Source organism: Gavialis gangeticus, unplaced genomic scaffold, assembly GCF_001723915.1.
Source record: "Gavialis gangeticus isolate Ggan-Ray unplaced genomic scaffold, GavGan_comp1, whole genome shotgun sequence".
Lineage (NCBI taxonomy): Eukaryota > Metazoa > Chordata > Crocodylia > Gavialidae > Gavialis > Gavialis gangeticus.
In genome coordinates this window covers 14,136,191-14,154,081 of record NW_017729018.1, presented here as the reverse complement: position 1 = coordinate 14,154,081, position 17,891 = coordinate 14,136,191, and the positions used below count along the sequence as shown (strand labels likewise).

General features: G+C 47.6%; 2 protein-coding genes across 4 annotated transcripts in view; both read left to right on the top strand.

The window, feature by feature from the left end:
• Positions 1-391: 391 nt before the first annotated feature.
• Positions 392-8,310, top strand: KLHL26 (kelch like family member 26). Its single transcript, XM_019513630.1, has 2 exons — positions 392-891; positions 4,542-8,310. Exons 1-2 carry the CDS (start codon positions 710-712, stop codon positions 6,121-6,123), a joined length of 1,764 nt encoding a protein of 587 aa, XP_019369175.1. The 5' UTR covers positions 392-709; the 3' UTR covers positions 6,124-8,310.
• A 9,349-nt stretch (positions 8,311-17,659) lies between these two features.
• CRTC1 (CREB regulated transcription coactivator 1) overlaps positions 17,660-17,891 on the top strand; it is a 75,346-nt gene continuing 75,114 nt past the window's right edge. For 2 of the 3 annotated variants that reach the window (XM_019513629.1, XM_019513628.1), the window contains exon 1: positions 17,661-17,826. In XM_019513629.1, coding sequence (XP_019369174.1) covers positions 17,701-17,826 — 126 coding nt within the window. In that variant the 5' untranslated portion in view covers positions 17,661-17,700. Of the gene's footprint in view, positions 17,827-17,891 lie in introns of all 3 variants that reach the window. The other variant, XM_019513627.1, reaches the window with a different exon arrangement.

Below are 17,891 nucleotides of genomic sequence, written 5' to 3'. Positions count from 1 at the left end.
GTTTGTATCGTCTCATCTGGACCGAAGGCTTCCGACGTCAGTGTTCTGGTTTTGTAAAAATGCTGTGGTGGTACTTTTCAGTCAGCCCAGAAAACTGGGCACCCCTCTTCATGCTGTGAGGTTTGTTTTATCTAAAGGATTCTTTACTGTTGGATCCTTTTGCATGTTACCCATACATGTAAACAGCAGTTGTTTTAGCATAGTGTGCGCGCTAAAACCACAGGTTTGTCTTCACATGGAGTTACTCCTGAAGAGCTATTCCTGATGAACTGTTTTGGCCTAACTCCAGATATGGATACTCTTCTTCTAGAATGTTTAATTGGCTTTAAAGTCATATCCTCTCTTACTCTAGATTAATTTTCATGCCCCAGCCATTTCCTCCCAGTGTTTGGCCCTGTTTGCTGAAGTTTTGACTGTTGCTTTCCTTGTGCGGAGCAGCCCCCTGTAATCCACAGCTGACAGCTTGTTGTCAGTCACGTGAAAATGTAATTTAGAAATTGGGAAATCTGTTTTGGGGGGAAGGGGGAGGATTACAGCTCGGTGACTGACGTCACAACGTTGTGTGCTGCATTTGAGCCTGAGAACCCAGCGTGATTGCTTTCAAACAGTTCCGTGTTACAGCATCTTCCCCAGCACAGAATTCCCCAGGTGCGTCACACGTTTTTGTTTAATTTAAAAACCAGTCTGTTTCTCTTGTTCTGTTTTTAGCATGGCTGACAAGAACAGCGCCCTGAAATGCACGTTCTCTGCTCCTGGCCACAGCATCACTCTGCTGCAGGGACTGGCCTCGCTCCGAGCTCAGGCTCAACTGCTTGATGTCATCCTCACTATAAATAATGAAGTGTTTCAGGTTCATAAAGTTGTCTTGGCTGCCTGCAGCGACTACTTCAGGTGAGAATTTGTTAGGGAAGCAGACCCAGACGTCTCTGCCTTTGCCTTTTCCCTCTTGTGCTGGGGAAGTTGGGGGAGGTGCTGGCTCCGAATGTTGCAGGTGGGATGCCAGTACCCTTGGTGACACCGTGCTCCCATCCCTTGTCGAGTGAGCATCTCTCTCTCTTGGATACGGGCACCAGAATCTGTCCCTCTGTGGGCCTGTCAAGGCTGGTCCCCTGTGGTAGTTGGGCAGAGGCTTGAGTTCCAGTTCTAGTTGTGCCTTCCTTTCCTGGGCTGCAGCAGCAACAGTTGTTGCCTTTGGGGAGGGAAATAGGCCTTGGCCCACTGAGCAGTGGCTTTTCCAACTGGTTAAGAAGCAGCATGGGGTGGCGCTGAAATATGTCGTGAGCTGGATGTGTGGCCACAACAGAACAGCTCAAAGGGTGGAGTTCAGTAGCAGAAATGCAAGTGTTAGTCTTTGTTCCTTGGAGTCTTCAGGGTTCCTTTCTGTTTCTAGCTCATAGCCCCCTGATCCCTGAGTGTCGGAGTCCCTCTCAGCCCGGTGTGCACATGCACCCCTGGTCCCTCATGAGGTAGGATGGTGCAGTTGCCCCTTGGTGTAAATGGGGAGCTGTGGCACCAAGGTCAGAAGACCTGCCCTGGGATCATGTGGAGCAGTCTGTTGCAGAGCAGAGAACTGAACCTGGGTGTTCAGTCTTAAACTAGCATCTAACCACTGATCCCACCTGCCTCTTGGTCAAGCTGTTGTTAATCATCCATTTTCATTACTGTGAAGTGCAGTGGGGGTAAGGATTTCCTCTGGAGCCAGAGACCAGCTGTTTCAGTCATAACAGGTCATGCAGGCAGAAGGGTAGTGGGTATTTTGAACCATATGTGTGCTGAATGAGTTTTGGGCTGGTTGGCATGCTGGTGGAGCAACCTTTGCACCTGAGCTGAAGGTAGCAAGGGCTGGGAAGGTGGAGCCTGCCATGCCTGAAAGTGTGAGCTCCTCTATGGCCTAAGAGGATGGGCTGGCAATCCAGGGTGGTCAAGAGCATGTAGTGTGCTGTGTGCCGGCAAGTCGTTTTGGTCCTTTTGCCCTGCGTTTTGCAGCTGCTCTGGTAATGGCTGCCTGGTACATGTTTTCTGAGCTGATTCAGGGGCTGGGGCTTCTTGGGTTATTTATTTATTTTTAAGTAATGTGAGCCCTCAAGGTTTATTACACTCCCTAATCGGCGGCCGATTAACGATGGAGATGATCTTCCACCAAATGCTAATAGTGCCATTTGTATTCATAAACGCTGGGAGCGGCACTGCTGCTTGTAGCCTTTTCTCTGTCGAGCCATAATTGCCTCGTCGGTTGCTTTTCTAACTCGCATGTGTTAAGTAGCGCTGTCCGGGGGAACAATGGCAGAGGAATCCAGCCTTTTAGAACACTTTTTATTTGGAAAAGGGGGAGAAGCAATTAATGCCTTTTCACTGCTTTTATGTAATCAGTAGTTCAGAACTGTAACACCTTTTAAAGGAATTGCATTATGTGACAGTTTCTGCCTGCCTGCTCCCTTATTCTCATTCAGCCTCGCTCCACATAATGCATACATACACTTGTCTACCTCTTCCCGGGGAGGAGGGATCAGAAGCATCCTGCTGCTGTGAAAGGTGGGAGACTCGCTGGGATTGTAGTTGAACGCCCCCATCTGCTGTATGGACAAACCAAGTCAATTAGCAGCGTTTCTGGTCAGTGGGCTGTGGAAAGTCAGTTTTCTACCCAGCTCTCTCACTGCTCACATCCTAGAGCTCTTCCGTTGTCCAAGTACTAACCCTCTGGCACAGCTTGGGCAGGAGAATCTCAGTTCCCCTTCTGTTGGATTTCCAAAGCCATTTCTTTACTTCTGAGCCTAATTCCCTGAAGGAATTAAATCAGTTTCCCTCGCTCCAGGCTGCCCTGACCTCCTGTTAGGGGCTTTTAAAATAAGAGCAAAGTTCATTGGTGAATGTGTCTGACAGTCGCTCCAGAGAGTCTCACTCCTCCAAACTGCGAGGTAGTTGTGGGGCAGCTGGGGACCATCCTTCCTTCCCCTGCTGTCTTAGTGTTATTGCTTCTCCAAGCCGGTGCAGCTTCCTGTGGTGGCCCCAGCTGCCCTGCACCTTAGACGAGGTACAAATCCGGCCGAGTGGTGGAACTTCCCCTGCAAACAGGAGGATAAAGTTGAGGGGGCCCTATGTCTGAGGGGAGTCGCATGCAGATTCCTAGTTCTTTCTAATTATTCAGCCTTTGGTTCCTTACTCAGCACACCCTTGGATTTCGGGTAAGTTGCATCTGGGTAGAAGTACACTCGAGTGGTCTGAGCGTCTAGCAGCCTGTGCAACCCTTAGCGTGCATCGCCAAGGGCACACTAGGTCTACCCCTGTCGTGCCCACAGACCGTGTCTGGGAAACGGTGTTGCCATGGAAGAGCAGTTAGGTTTTCTGCAGCGCTCGGCTCGGTACGCACATCCTGTGGAGTTTAGAAACCTCCTGATGAGGGGATCCAGGGCTAAGCTCTGCATGGCCTGGTCAACTGATGTGCTCACAGCTGTGCTGTAACCAGATACTGTTTTTTAATTGCCTGCTAGCCCCCTGCTGTGATGCTGCAATATAACAGAGGCGTTCTGAGGATGTCGCAACTCATGTGTTCAGGAGAGGGGAACAAAGCTCCAAAAAATATCCAAGCAGTCACGTTGGCTTGCAGAGAGGTGTGTAGTTGGAGCAAATGTCTGTGCTTTAGTTCTGGACTCCTTCCAATAAAGGCACTGATGGTCCTGTCCCGATGTCTCTGTTAGGGACCAAGTCTTGGCAATGGATGCCCTCTTTGGGATGACATCTACCCACTTTTGGCGTGAAATCTAGCCATGAGGCCAGATGCTGGTGGGCATTAGCTTCCTGGGGGTGCCTCCATGAGAGTCCAGCATTGCTCCCCGTAGTTCTCTGTAAGGTTACCACAAGGAATTTTAAAGTGAAGCGTCAATCCTCAGTGGCTTTCCCTTGCTGCTGGCCACAAAGAATCCTAAAGCCATTTCATAACGAGCACACAATAGATCCATGTGTGAAAGGGGTGGCAGTATGCGAACTCCAAGAAGCAGTGAACTTCCAAATAGCAGTGCCTTTGGAAACACGTGTTCTTGGCATCAGCTCACACGCTCCCTGTGTACACGTAATACCAAGACTATTGGTGTGCGCTCATTGCTTGGTTTTTGCAGGTCTGTTAGGGGCATGAATCTTTTTAAAGGCACAAATGTTGCTTCTGAGGCTCAGTTTGGGTGTCTTCGTTACTTTTTTTTTTTTGCTGAAGACCCTCAGACAAAGAGATATGTGGAGGGATGGTTTGTACCTCTGCCTCCCTAAGGGACCTGTTTTGTGAAGTGACAGTGTCCTGCTGGGGACTAGCTCTACTCAGAAGGATGTCAAAGATGGCAGGACTGGGCCATCATTTTTTTTTATATAACTGAACCACTTCATTGTTAGCTCGTCAGGTGAGCACTGCTTCTGTCTCTCTCTGCTGTTGGTTCTTTAAAAATGCCTTGCTTTGATTTCTCCCTTCCCCTAACCAAAAAAATGTTAAAGTGGGTGATACATTGCTTTGTACATGACTGGGGGGAAAAAACCTCTTCTGTGTTCTTGACCTTCAGGGCAATGTTCACCGGTGGGATGAGAGAAGCCAACCAAGATGTGATTGAACTGAAAGGTGTATCCGCAAAGGGACTGAAACACATAATAGACTTTGCTTACAGTGCTGAAGTGACTCTTGATCTGGATTGCATTCAGGATGTGCTGGGAGCTGCCGTCTTCCTCCAGATGGTGCCTGTAGTGGAGCTCTGTGAGGAGTTCCTGAAGTCTGCTATGAGTGTTGAGACGTGTCTTAATATTGGGCAGATGGCCACTACCTTCAGCCTTGCGTCCTTGAAGGAGTCGGTGGATGCTTTCACCTTCAGACACTTCCTCCAGATTTCGGAGGAAGAGGACTTCCTCCACCTGCCACTAGAGCGCCTCGTCTTCTTCCTGCAGAGCAACAAGCTGAAGAGCTGCAGCGAAATAGATCTCTTCCGTGCTGCTGTCCGCTGGCTGCAATACGACCCATCCCGCCGTGCCAGTGCCAGCCAGGTGCTCTGCCACATTCGCTTCCCACTCATGAAATCCTCTGAGCTGGTAGACAGCGTCCAGACCCTGGACATCATGGTGGAAGATGTCCTGTGTCGGCAGTATTTGCTGGAGGCTTTCAACTATCAGATCCTGCCCTTCCGCCAGCATGAGATGCAGTCCCCTCGGACCACCATTCGCTCGGATGTCCTGTCCCTCATCACCTTTGGTGGCACCCCTTACACAGACAACGACCGGACGGTGAGCTGCAAAGTGTACTATTTGCCGGACACCAGCATGCGCCAGTTCAAGGAGCTGACTGAGATGGAGGTGGGCAGCAGCCATTCCTGCGTGGCTGTGCTGGATAATTTTGTCTACGTGGTGGGAGGGCAGCATCTGCAGTACCGGAGTGGTGAGGGGGCTGTCGATATCTGCTACCGCTATGACCCTCACCTAAACCAGTGGCTGCGTATTCAGGCCATGCAGGAGAGCAGGATACAGTTCCAGCTGAATGTCTTGCATGGCCTGGTGTATGCCACGGGGGGCAGGAACCGGTCAGGGAGTTTGGCCTCTGTTGAGAAGTATTGCCCCAAAAACAACGAGTGGACGTACGTGTGCTCCCTCAAGCGCAGGACGTGGGGGCATGCTGGGGCCACGGTGGGAGGCAAGCTGTACATCTCAGGGGGGTACGGGATATCTGTGGAAGACAAAAAAGCCTTGCATTGTTATGACCCGGCAGTTGATCAGTGGGAGTTTAAAACTCCAATGAACGAGCCTCGAGTCCTCCATGCCATGGTCAGTGCAAACAGCAGGATTTATGCTCTGGGAGGCCGTATGGACCATGTCGACCGCTGTTTTGATGTCTTAGCTGTGGAATACTACGTGCCTGACACGGACCAATGGACAACTGTGAGCCCGATGCGGGCAGGCCAGTCAGAGGCAGGTTGCTGCTTGTTAGAAAAGAAGATCTACATTGTGGGAGGCTACAACTGGCACCTCAACAATGTCACGAGCATTGTGCAAGTGTATAACACAGAGACCGATGAATGGGAAAGGGACCTGCATTTCCCTGAGTCTTTTGCTGGCATAGCATGTGCTCCAGTAATACTGCCACAAGTGACGACCCAGAGGTAGCCATGCGTGGCTGTGCCCCCCACAAAATCGCCTTCTGTGTTGCATGTTGTCAGGACGCTGTGTTATTCCTTTGTGGTTGTTTGCAAATAATGTGCATTTTGTGGGTGAGGGAAGGAGGAAAATAGCTTGCATTCCCTTCCACCTTCCTCTCGTCTAGCAGTCTGGCAGCACATTCCATCAGGAGCACTTGTCAGCCAGTTAGACTTAACAGTTGCTGCAGCAACATGTGCTGTCTCATTCTGGGGGGGAAGAGGGCGTTTCTCCCCTTCTTTTTAACAACATTGTGCATTACAAACACTGACCGCTCAGGAGTACTTGCTAAGGTACAGTGGTATGTTTAAGTGTCCAGAGGTGACCTTCCGAAGTGTCTTCTGCTCCAAAAACTCATTGCTGTGTGTTTTGTTGTGTTGTTTCATAGAACAAAACCAAAATCTTTATAACATACTGACCTCTGGAAGCAATAAGGGGATGCTAGGAACTAGGAGAGTTGAGGTGCTTGGATTCTGAAAGCATTCTTGCTTCTTTTCTTTATCCATTAGAGGGTAAATTCTCTCTGCCTTCCAAGAGTTTGTGTCACTTCTTTCCTCTTCCCCTTACGTTACAGATGAATGGACCCTCCCCTTCTCATCCCTGCAAATCATTTAATATTCTAGTCAAAACGTGCCTGTTTTATTGGGGCCCTCAAATGTGCATTACACGACAAAACATGCTGGCAGCTTAGTATGGAAGCTGTATGTAAAAGGGTATGATTTTCTTAATTGCCAATACGCATTTGACTTCAACAGCAATAAGAATCCTGCAGCTGTTCAGCTGTGCTTGCAGTCTGATATAGGCCAAGGGTATGTAGGGACTGCATTTTAGGACTCCATTGGCTGTGTCTTTCAAATCCCTTCACTTACATGTGTTCATCCAAACTTCTTTTTAATACAACCAAAGAGGTGGAATGCTGCTTATCCAAAAGCTCCAAGGTTCCTTCTTAATTTAGAAATAAACTTGGGATCTCACTGCCACAGAAATCAGTGAAATGGCAAGTTTTGTTACCCTCAGCTGTTTTATTTGTTAACAAGAGATCCACTGTGAAAGCACTTTGCTTTTTGTGAAATGCATGGGGCTTTTTGCACACAGAATGCTACTTTCAGAATGTGTGTGTTGCCCCCTCTTTCTCCACCCGTTTCTGTCTTCGAAACAGTTTGACCAGAGAGTACACTGGAAATCTCTCCCTTTACTGGGCATTTTGTTCCAAGGGCTTTGGATTCTTTCTGTACAGGAGATGCAACTTTTGGAGGAAGCAGGTGGGTTCTGGTATTATATAAATGCTGGACCGTACTTTCAGCGGCAGTATACAATGCCTGTTTTGCTAATATATCATTGCTCAGACCTGTTCAAAGCATGAGCTTCATACCTCAAGTTCTCTTGAAGATCATTGTTCTTTGAGTGTTAAATTATTTTGGATGCGATACAAATAAGTGTGCATGCTGCCTGGTAAAGCCCCAAACCTGACATGTTGAAATGATTTTGTGCCAATGTTACTGTATCTACCTGCCCTGGGTTGCCAGGGAATGATTAAAGATAAAGCCCCCATTTTGCTGCGAGATGCCAAAACCGATGTGTAAACTCTCCTTTCTGGCTCTGCAGCAGTTAACAACGCTGCACCCGTTTGTGCTGACATTGATGCTAGTGCCCTAGAAACACTGCAAAAAAAAAGGCTTATCAAATAAGGGACAAAATGTGAAAGGAAACAGATGTAATCCAGTAGGAGCCAGAAAGTAACAAAATCAAGGAATCCGTTTTCATTAGCATGCTCTGCCCATGTTTAAGACACTCTCTTAGGTTTCTAAACCCCAAAAAGAACCTGGCCTTTCTTCCTTATCTGTTTGTAAAATGCATCTATGTTTGTGTGAAAGAGCCACTGGATTGCTCTTCCTTATTTTTGTTTAAACTTTCAAATCAGAATGTTTTCTTTGCCAGTAATGCAGTTTGGGACCTGACCTCTCCTGGCTCACCAAGCTGCACAGACCTAGTATTCACAGGCTACCCTACAATAAGTAAACTGGATTGCTTGCATGGTGGGTGCAGTGAGAGTCTGTTGGTAAAGGACTTGATTTATTTTTTCCTTTCAATCTTCCAAGATGGTGTGCTGAATTGTTGAGGGAGCAGAAGAAAAATAGACTTTATAATTGCAAAAAATAGTTCACCTTGTTTAAAAAAACTACAACAAAAAGAAGAATGAATTCCTGGAAGGATGGTTTTATAAAGGGTGGAGTCCACACATGCATCCTTCCAGAGTGGACATTTATTACAAAAACCTGCAATAGCTTGTTAACTGGACCAAACTAGCCCAGTAAGTGGACTCCTTCCCCAACCTGATAGAGCAGAGGCAAGGGTTTCTGGAGTCCCGGGCTGGAGACTCATGGCAGAGCAGTGCTATAATGAAATATTCTTTTATAGAAATAAAATATTTTTCATACACTCAAATGTAAAAGTTCTGGATGTTCTTAACTGAAAGAAAATGGAGTAAGACTTTTGCAATACTGTTGGTACATAAGCTGCACACTAAAGGTGATTCCACTCCTGAGAAGTGCATAGTGATGCCTTAGAGCTCTTACGTATGTAACCTCTGTGTTGCCCTGAGAATAAACTGGATTCTTTTGCTGTATGGCAGCAATTTGAACGAATGCAGAATCTGACCTGCAGTGATGCTGCTTTGTTTTCCCAGTTCAGCACTTTGACTCACAGGAGGGCTCAGCAGGGACATGGATGTAAGTTAGGAGTCTGTTCTCTGATAAACCTGCTTTGAGACCATTTAGGTATTTGAAGGAGGCCTGATCTTTTGTGGAAGCACGTTCCTTCCCCTCTGCCCCAGGCCTGGCTTGCTTTGGGACTGTGCTGGGAACAATCTCCTGTTTGATACCAGCCTGTGGAGCTCGTCTGGATGATGCTGTGCATGCTGATTTTTGGTGGGCCAGGTAAAACAAAACGACTGGCTTTGCTCTTTACTTCAGAACTCAGTTGCCGGCTGTTCGTCTGGTGGGCTGCGCTCGGTGAGATGCCCTGTACAAAAAGTCATTGGCCTGGGAGCCTCTCCCCGCTCAGAAGAACAAAGCCAAATAAGTGTTTGATTGTGCTCCCAGTCATTTGTGGCTCAAAGCAGCAGTAAACATAGGGGCAAGCCTGACTAGGAGCTTGTTAAAATACACTGGAACAGTTGGGGAGTGGTAAAAGCAAAGCGTCATTAGTTCTAGGTATTTGTACAGAGTGCATGTGTCCCTTCAGAGTCTCCTGTCTGTGCCCAGATAATGGCCCCCATCCTCTGACATTTTATGGGTCTGAAAATGTACTTGAAACTATAAAGGAAGAAAAATTAAGAGTGCTTGGCAGTGTACAGAGTGTCCAGTGCTCAGGACTATCTGCTGCCTGCAGCCTTGTCATTTAACGCTCCCCCAGAGCTCTGTCTGCTGGGAAATCTTGCCTCCGTTTCTCCCTGCAATAGAAGTTAGTTAATCCTCCGGGAACCAGCAAGCCTATCCTCAGACATATTTCCCAAGGCTCTTGCTCCAGTCCTCCAGGATTGAATAGCAGGATACTGTGCATGCTCTGATTTAGAGTGGGATGGAGCACCTTCCACTAGCACTGAGCACGCTGCCAGTGACTTAACATGACAAAATACACTTGCCTCTGTCCAAGCAACCCACAGCAAATGTGCTCAAACACTCCCACCCCGGTGCATTGACCAGTTCCATCCACCTACCCCTCTTCCAGGGGTGGAGGAAAATGAGCACTGCAGCACACCCTGGAAGTCAGTAAACCGAGGGTGTTTGGGAGCAGGAGGAGGATGTTGCAGTTCTGGACTCTCTGCTGCAGTGATTCTCAACCAAGGTGCCTCAGCCCCTTGGGGTGCCTTGAGCTCATTTCAGGGGTGCCCCAGAGTGCCACACAATGTTGGCACAGTTAGGTGTGCAAACATGACTCACGAGATAAACCCAGAGATTTCAAATAGGAGTCCAGGCTGTTAAAAGCCTTCTAGCCTATTGGGTGCTTTCTGAGTTCTCTGCGACAAGAATGACTGTTCTTTTCCTGTAATCAAAAATCGAGTGAAACCTGAGAGCTGACATTGTCCAAGGGGTGCCTTGAGTCCAAAAAGGTTGAGAACCACTGGTCTGCTGAGAACACCTTGCTAGGCAGCACCCTCTGTGCTGTGTTGGGCTCTAGCATCAGCACCTCTGCTGACTGCCACTCTGCAGCACATCATGGAGAGAAAATACCTGTGGCGAGGCCCTAAATTGCTAAAACATTATCTGTATTTTTAAATCAAAGTGTACAGCAGAAAGTGTTCTAGTGTGCCAGGAAGTACTCTGGCAGTTGGAACCAAGCAACTCTCATCAAAATAAATGAACTCGGTATGGTTTGCAATGCACCTCCTGGTTTGATCCTTCTTTTTTTTTTTTTTTTTTCTATCTGGCATTACAAGTTTTAATTTGCAAAACTTGGCCAGTTACAATAGCCCTCCCTGTCATTTGTGTGACTTGACAGAGGGTCACTGCAGGTGCTGCAAGGAGAGGGAGAAGCCAGCTTGATTTAATAAAGCAGTGGCTGCGCTGGGCCCCTCTCAGGGTGTTCAGGTGGGTGAGGGAGCAGTCTGTCGCATTCACTGGAATGCTCCATCATCCTTGATCCCATCCCAGGCATTTGTAACTCTGCTATTGACGTTTGCTTTGGGAAGAAATTTGACCTGCAAGGTCTGCACCTGGGACTTGGTTTTTTAATAAAAAACCAAGCCTCCAAAATTCCATCTGTTGTGGAGAACGCGGAATCGCGCTCTGCATTTTAAGCAGTGCTGTGCACAGCATTCACACAGCAGACCCCCAAATTTTCTGTTTTTCATTCCAGACTAATAACCGAGTCTCACTAGGGCAAAGTCTGGTGCTTTGTGGATTGTTTTGGCTCTGCAGCGTTCTGCAGTGAGGTCTGGACCTTTTATTTATGAGCCCATCGCAATTCCAGATTCATGACCACTCAAACCTTGAACGTTTTACCATGCTCTGCTGGGGTCTCTGCCATGGAACATGGCCTGGGGCAGCTTGGTCCCTGAGGCCTTGCAGTTGCTGTCTCACACCTACCCCTTGTCACATAATTAGACCTATTTTCTATGGCCTCTTACTAGTATATGCAAACCAAGAGCCAAGCTCAGCTCCTGGCTACACTGATGTAAATTTGGAGTACTTCCTCTGAAGTCATTGGATTTCTTCCAGATCAACACTGAACTAACTAGAGTAGAATCTAGTCCTACAGCTAAGAAGGGGCTGATGTGCATTGTCTTCTGGTCGCTTTGCTTTGGAAACATTCCCCAGAGGTGTTTCATATGATTATCACATACATTCTCATCAGGCCTCTAATCCATGTCCTGTACAAAGACAGCTTGCCACTGGTTTGTCTTAAGTACAGCATAGTTTCTCTCCAGCTCACTAGCATGGTCTGATAACTCAAAGCTGGAGTGCTGTTTCAACAGGCAGCCTTTTTAAGGGTATAATTTTACTGGTTCAACATCTGTTCATCTCAGTGAACCAAATTCTCATGTTCAGACGAAATGGGCTAATGGCAGCAGTATGAAACCGTGTCATACAATGTGTTTTTCAGGCTTATTGAGGGTTGAGAGAGAGCAGCTCATTTAGTAGGGCAGTTTGTGCACTAAAACCACCTGCTTTGTATGTGTGATACAGGGGCCTGATCTGTAGGAAGGAATTGATGCTAGTGAACGTTGGTGGCTTCCTCGGAAGCAAATGCAAGCAGATGCTAGGGGATGGGTGCGCTGCAACCAGTGAGGCAGGTGGAAATGCATTCTGCTTGCTTAGGTCAGAACTTCGTGTCCTCTGCTTCTCTCTAGGTCAACGTGCCTTGTTCTGCTAAGATCTAGATTGCAAAGTGGTTACCGAAATCTGCTCAAAGTGCTTGTTCAACAGGGGTAGGAAATGGTTGATATTTTTTTAACCCCCCTTTTCCCCCACAAAAGCTGACACGCGTTTGCATCTCATTCGTTATTTGTAGAAACGAGGACAGCTGGCTGGTGTTACCTGCGGTAGCCTTTCCCCATTCACCGCATGAAGATGCTGTGTTTGAGACTTCTTGTCAGGATTTGAGACTTTTAGGATGTCTCGGATATGAGAGAGACTGCTGTTTGATGTCCAGGGCTGCAGCTGTGGGGGAAGCCCATCCTTAACATTGCCTATCATGCTAAGATAGAAACTATTCTAGCTTTTATAACAAGGCGTGAACAATATCTTTATGAAATGCAGAAAAAGCAAGCCTTGTTTCCATGACTCTATTCATTAGATAGTCTTGAGTCAGGGCCTTGAAAATAGCTGAAGAGCTGTGTTTGGTTTCTTTGGACAGATGATAAGTGGTTAGTTAAAATGCTTGAAGCTCAGAGTCTGTCATTTGGGAATCCATCATTTGCATAGTGCAAAGTTAGGGATCACATTCTGTTACGGATGGGGGTTTCAGAGAGAAGAACTGGAGGTGGAGTGGATGAGTCTGAAGCAGCAAAGGGATCATTAAAACCTTGCTAGAAATGGCAACTGTTCTGAGAGTCACTGACCCTGTATCAGGAAGGAAACTAAGCTTGCTAGTGAGTCCAGCCCTGTTGGCAAAGCATTGGTAATGGTTGACCCCATGACTCCTAAGTGTGTGCTCCAAGTTCAGTTGTGCTCACCTGCCTTCCTGAACCTGGACTCAGCTCTGCACCTAGGATTGTGGGTGTTTGCTGAATTAGGGCCTTAATGACCGAAGCCGTGCAGCTGGGTTGATCTGTCCTACAAACTTCTACCAACATAACTGTCAGTCTGGGGCATTAAGAGACGTGACCCCACCAGATAGAGCTGTACCTGCAGAAACGCCTTGTGTAGACACAGATATCTTGGAGAAAACAGACCTTTGACCAGTGTGGCATATGTGTTTAGGGAAGTACTGGTACAGGGCAGAGTTTTAATGCTGTAGCTGCTACTCCACTTGGACGGCTTTGCTGGTATAGGATACTAGCATTGCTATACTGCTACGAGTGTAAACCTCTGACATTTGGAGTGCATCCAGCATTGGGGAGGAAACCATTTCCTTGGGAGCACTCTGTCTGCAAAGAGCTACTGCTTGTACTAGTGAAAATGACCATCACAAAAAGGAAGCAAGTGGCACTTGGCAACTGCTGGGATTTTCCAGATGTGCTAATCTACTTGCCCAGCAGGCGCCAACTCAGCTGTTTTGTTTCATCCCCCTTCCAGTTTTTGTGACCCTTAAATATAAAGTCGACTGGCAAAAAAGCCTTGCTTTTCATTTGGACTTAATGTTGTGCTAAGCAAAGAAACCACAGTGGTGAGGCCTAGCTTCTTGCACCAGTGCTGATGAATTAGACCAGTAAGCACCGATGCAGTGGTGACAAAGTGGACCAGATAGAAATGGTCCATGTTGCTGGAGGCAGGGCTGGTGAAGGACCATCCCCATAACACCCATGATGGCACTTTTCTTACATTCTTATTTCAGGACTCGTGTGCACACCTAACAGCCATGGCACCCTGGATGAGAATCACTGATCTAAGGTTTTGCGATTTTTAGTCTAATCCAAGACATGTTTCCACGGGCAAATGCAGAAACTGAGCAGAGCTGTCTGGAAGCCAGATTCTTGCAGTTGATCCACTAAGTTTACCATGTGCTTTGATGAGGACTACTGTAGTGTGAGCTTTATCTAATGTACAGTAAATGAGTGCTCAGAGATATCTGCAAAGGACTTTTGGTTTCCAAGACTGTTACATATGCACTTTAATACTTACCTCTGGTGTTGAACCACATGATTTAAATACAAAAATATTCTCTGCCACTTTATACAATGCAAGTAATGGCACTTAATTTACTGAGCCTTGATTTAGCAGAAAACTGTGGAAAAGGGTTTGTTTTTTTACTTGCCTTTCTGTCCAATATACAACTTTGCTTTGTGACATTGTAATCCGTCATTGGTAAAAAGTATTTGCCAGTTTTCTGTTTGTTTCAATAAAGTGCATGTCTCTTACTGCTGCCTCAGGTTTTTAATGCCGACCGAAAATATGCATAAAAATAACATTTCATCTTCCACTTCTGTACAGCCATTTCTAGGGTGCAACATGATTGCATCTTTACTAGCTCACAGCAATACTGGATCTTAGTTGAGTGGGCAGAAGCAAAGAAGCCATATTCACTTTGTTGCAATGAGAATTTAGTTATGTGTCCCACCATCCAGATTGGGGATGGGATGAAGAATGCTCACCCTAGCTGCTTTTGCCTGTTGAGAAGAACGGTGTATCCAAACACCATCGAACTACCTAATGCTTCTGTGGGGCACAAGTCCAAGTATTGATTCTGAGAAAAGTAACTCCATATGGCAGCCCTTGGTATGATTGCCAAAGTATTACAAAGCATTGAAAGATAAAAGGCTTGTCAAAATTAAAATGATTTCTGAGGAATCCAGGATTACTTTCATGTTTTTATAAATCTTGTTAAAAGACTGGAAAAGAAAATAGTGCTGAGAGCATGGTAAGTGGTTGGTGCAGCCTCTGGAATGGTGTTCAGTGCTGGTGTTGAATCTCAAGTGAAAGCAGAAAACCAAATCCAGAAATGGAGGACAAAAAAATGATGAAGGTGCTGAAGAAGTTTTTGATATGAGGAAAGCTGAATGATTGGAGTCTGCTTAGGTTGGCAAGAGGAACGTGGTGGGCCATGTCTTGGCTTCCCTAGAGGCTGCCATTTTCTGATATTGGAGCTGGTCTGCGACCCATGGACTCAGTTGAGAGGTTGGAGCTGCATTTCAATGATGGGTGAAGTCAGCCCTGTACGTACACCCTGGAAATGCCTTGGGAGCCAACATCTGGATAAACAAGTATTGTATCAGCATAACGAATTATAATCAGTATCTAGAGGGATAGAAGGGCATAGGGGATTGCAACCCAGGGTAGCTTGAAACCTCCCAGCAGAGAACCTGGGAGAGATTGCAATGAGACAAGAAGGGCATGCTCATGTTCGGGTCTGGAATGGGGATGCATCTGCTTGTGAAAGCTGCAGGTTTGTGGAGTTGGATGTGGCTTGTGCACATGAGCAACAGGAGTGCAGCGCCCCACTGACTGTCTCTGCTTCAGAACAAAGTTCTGTTCCTTGTCTACAAGGCATTTCCATAACAGCACGTGTAGAAGGAGGTAGGTACACCCCTAGGGAGCCCTGCCATAGCTTTCCAGCAAGGTCTCGCTGCTCTCATGTAGCCCATATGTGCTCAAGGTGAAAACGGGGGAAAGGCATATAAACAACATTCATTGGCACCAGCTCCTCATTTTGTCCAATACGTGGCATATATCATTTGATGGGAAAGGGAACCCTGGCGCCGATGTGAAGTGCCTTCTTGCCAAGCCTTAATGCAATCAAGATTTACATTGTCTGCCAGGTCATGCACTCAGCAGCAGTCCAGATCCACCCACACCCCAAAACGTGTTGCTGTGAGTGGGAGAGAGACTCCAGAAGCAAACAAAGGATTGCTTTACTAAAAGGAAGTTTATTAAACAAATGGTTTGAAAATCACAGGCTGTGAAAGGCAAGGGAGAAAGCTGGGTTATCACTTGTAACTCAACTGATCAGTCTAAAGAGGGAAAGCCACAAGGTAAAGACCTGGGCAAAACACTCTCTACATCTCTGCACCACAACGGAGCAGAGGTTAGAGGAGGGGAAAGGTTCTTCTGCCCTGGAGTGAAAGCTAAGCAAGGAACTGTCTCTCCTACCTGATGCTCAGTCCCCACAAGAGAGGAATCTATTGAGTTCAATTTTTAGCACTTAATCTTGCCATGGGCAACATGGGCAGATTGATACTAGGGTCTGGGGATGATTGCTATTGCCTTCATTGCTATAAAATTTTTTTCTTCCTCGGGCAAAAATAAATGTATTTAATGAGTTTCAAAAATAATTCACAAGACCTCTACCTGCATTAGTATTTCTGATCCATTATGCAGATTGTGCACTGTTTGTAATATTGTACAGTCAATTCCATTTACTTCGACGGACTGCAGTTAATTATTAAGATGTTTGCTGCTTATCTCATTATTTATTCTTGTTTAATAACATATTTGCTACTAAGTTATGACTTTTAATTAAGCACAGGTTAGCAAATAGAATTTAAGGTAAAATATTACCTTCCAGTTTAAAGCAACAATAATTACTCGTGCTATTTATAGACACAGTTACAGCCAACACAGCTTTGTAATGGCAACTAATGATCTTTTATTTATTTTTTTCTCAAAGGGAGGGCTCTTGGGCAGATGAAGTGATGTGGAAGGGGTCACCCAGCTGGTCAGTGGCAGAGCTTGAAATTGTCTGGGTCTGCTGAGCCTGATCTGATTGCTTGGCCATCCCAAAACACCATTGTACAAAAGTCCATTAGAACTGCTGGGGCTGGGGTGGGAAGGTGACAGGATGGTTCCCCAGAACGGAGGCTGTCCCTTCATCTCCGCTGCCTCAAAAGGAGGAAGCGTAAAGGCTAACGTGTGGGTGTTGGGAAACATTAGCATTGTCAGGATTTATTAGTGCCTACTGCACGGGTCTCGTGTATCACAGTGCTTTACACCAAGACAACATGAACGCAGCTGGAAGGGATAGCTTAGCAACCTAAGCTGCTGTTTGAAACAGCGAGGCTCCCTGCAACTACCCGCTCAAATCCCAGCAGGGTCATCTTTGCCTCGCAGCCTGCTCTCCCGTCAGAGGTCGAGCTCTGGGCGTCTTGCTGTGGGTAGGTCATCCAAGGTCCTGGCTGCAGAGTGGATGTGACTGGTCCAAGGGCACACTTCATTAGTGTACAGGTCCATCCGGAGGAGCAGGAGGTGCCTGCCTAGAGACACACGAGCAAGGACAAGCGTCGTGACCGTCAGGCCAAGGGGCACGCCTGAAGGAAGACATGTCTCCATTGGGAGAAAGGCAAGGCTTTTTCCACTATAATTTAGACGAGAACTTCCTCTGATTCAGCCCACAGGACACTTACACAGGCTGGGAACTAAGAGCCTGGTTTTGTGATCTACACTGTGCAAAGCCTCCCAACTTTACTCCGCGTCTTGGTACCCAGCTGCTGCATCACCTCCACCATGCCTAATGCCCTGCATCCTCTTGCTGAGGTACTGCAGAGGACCAAGCCCAGGGTACCCTGCTCCACCCGTGTCTGGTACCAATGCATCCAGCCTCGTTATGGTGACGGGGAGGAGGGTGAGGAGACTGGGAGGGCTGGAGCAACTGGGAGAGGGGAAGCAAGGAACAAGAGGAATGCAGCGTACGGGAACCGGGCACAAGCTACCAGGACAGGCAGCCCCAAGCTCTGCACATGCGCACTGCCCGCCATCCCTGTCCCACGCCCCGCGCATGCGCAATAGTGCTCGCCGCATTCCCTCCTTCCACCAGCCCCTCGGCGCATGCGCTTTCGGCCCCCTCACCTCCGTGAGCCGCGCAGGCGCGCTGAGGCCCGCCTCCACCGGCCCTCCCCCCTGCGCATGCGCCGTGCCCCCTCCGGCGCGGGGAGGGGGATGCGGACGGGGGAAGATGGCGGCCTCGAACAACCCGCGGAAATTCAGCGAGAAGATCGCGCTGCACAACCAGAAGCAGGCGGAGGAGACGGCGGCCTTCGAGGAGGTGATGAAGGACCTGAGCCTCACGCGGGCCCATCGGGTAAGCTCGGCGCGGGCGGCCGGACCCTCCGGGGCGCTGCTGCCCCCTGGCGGCGGGGCGCGGCG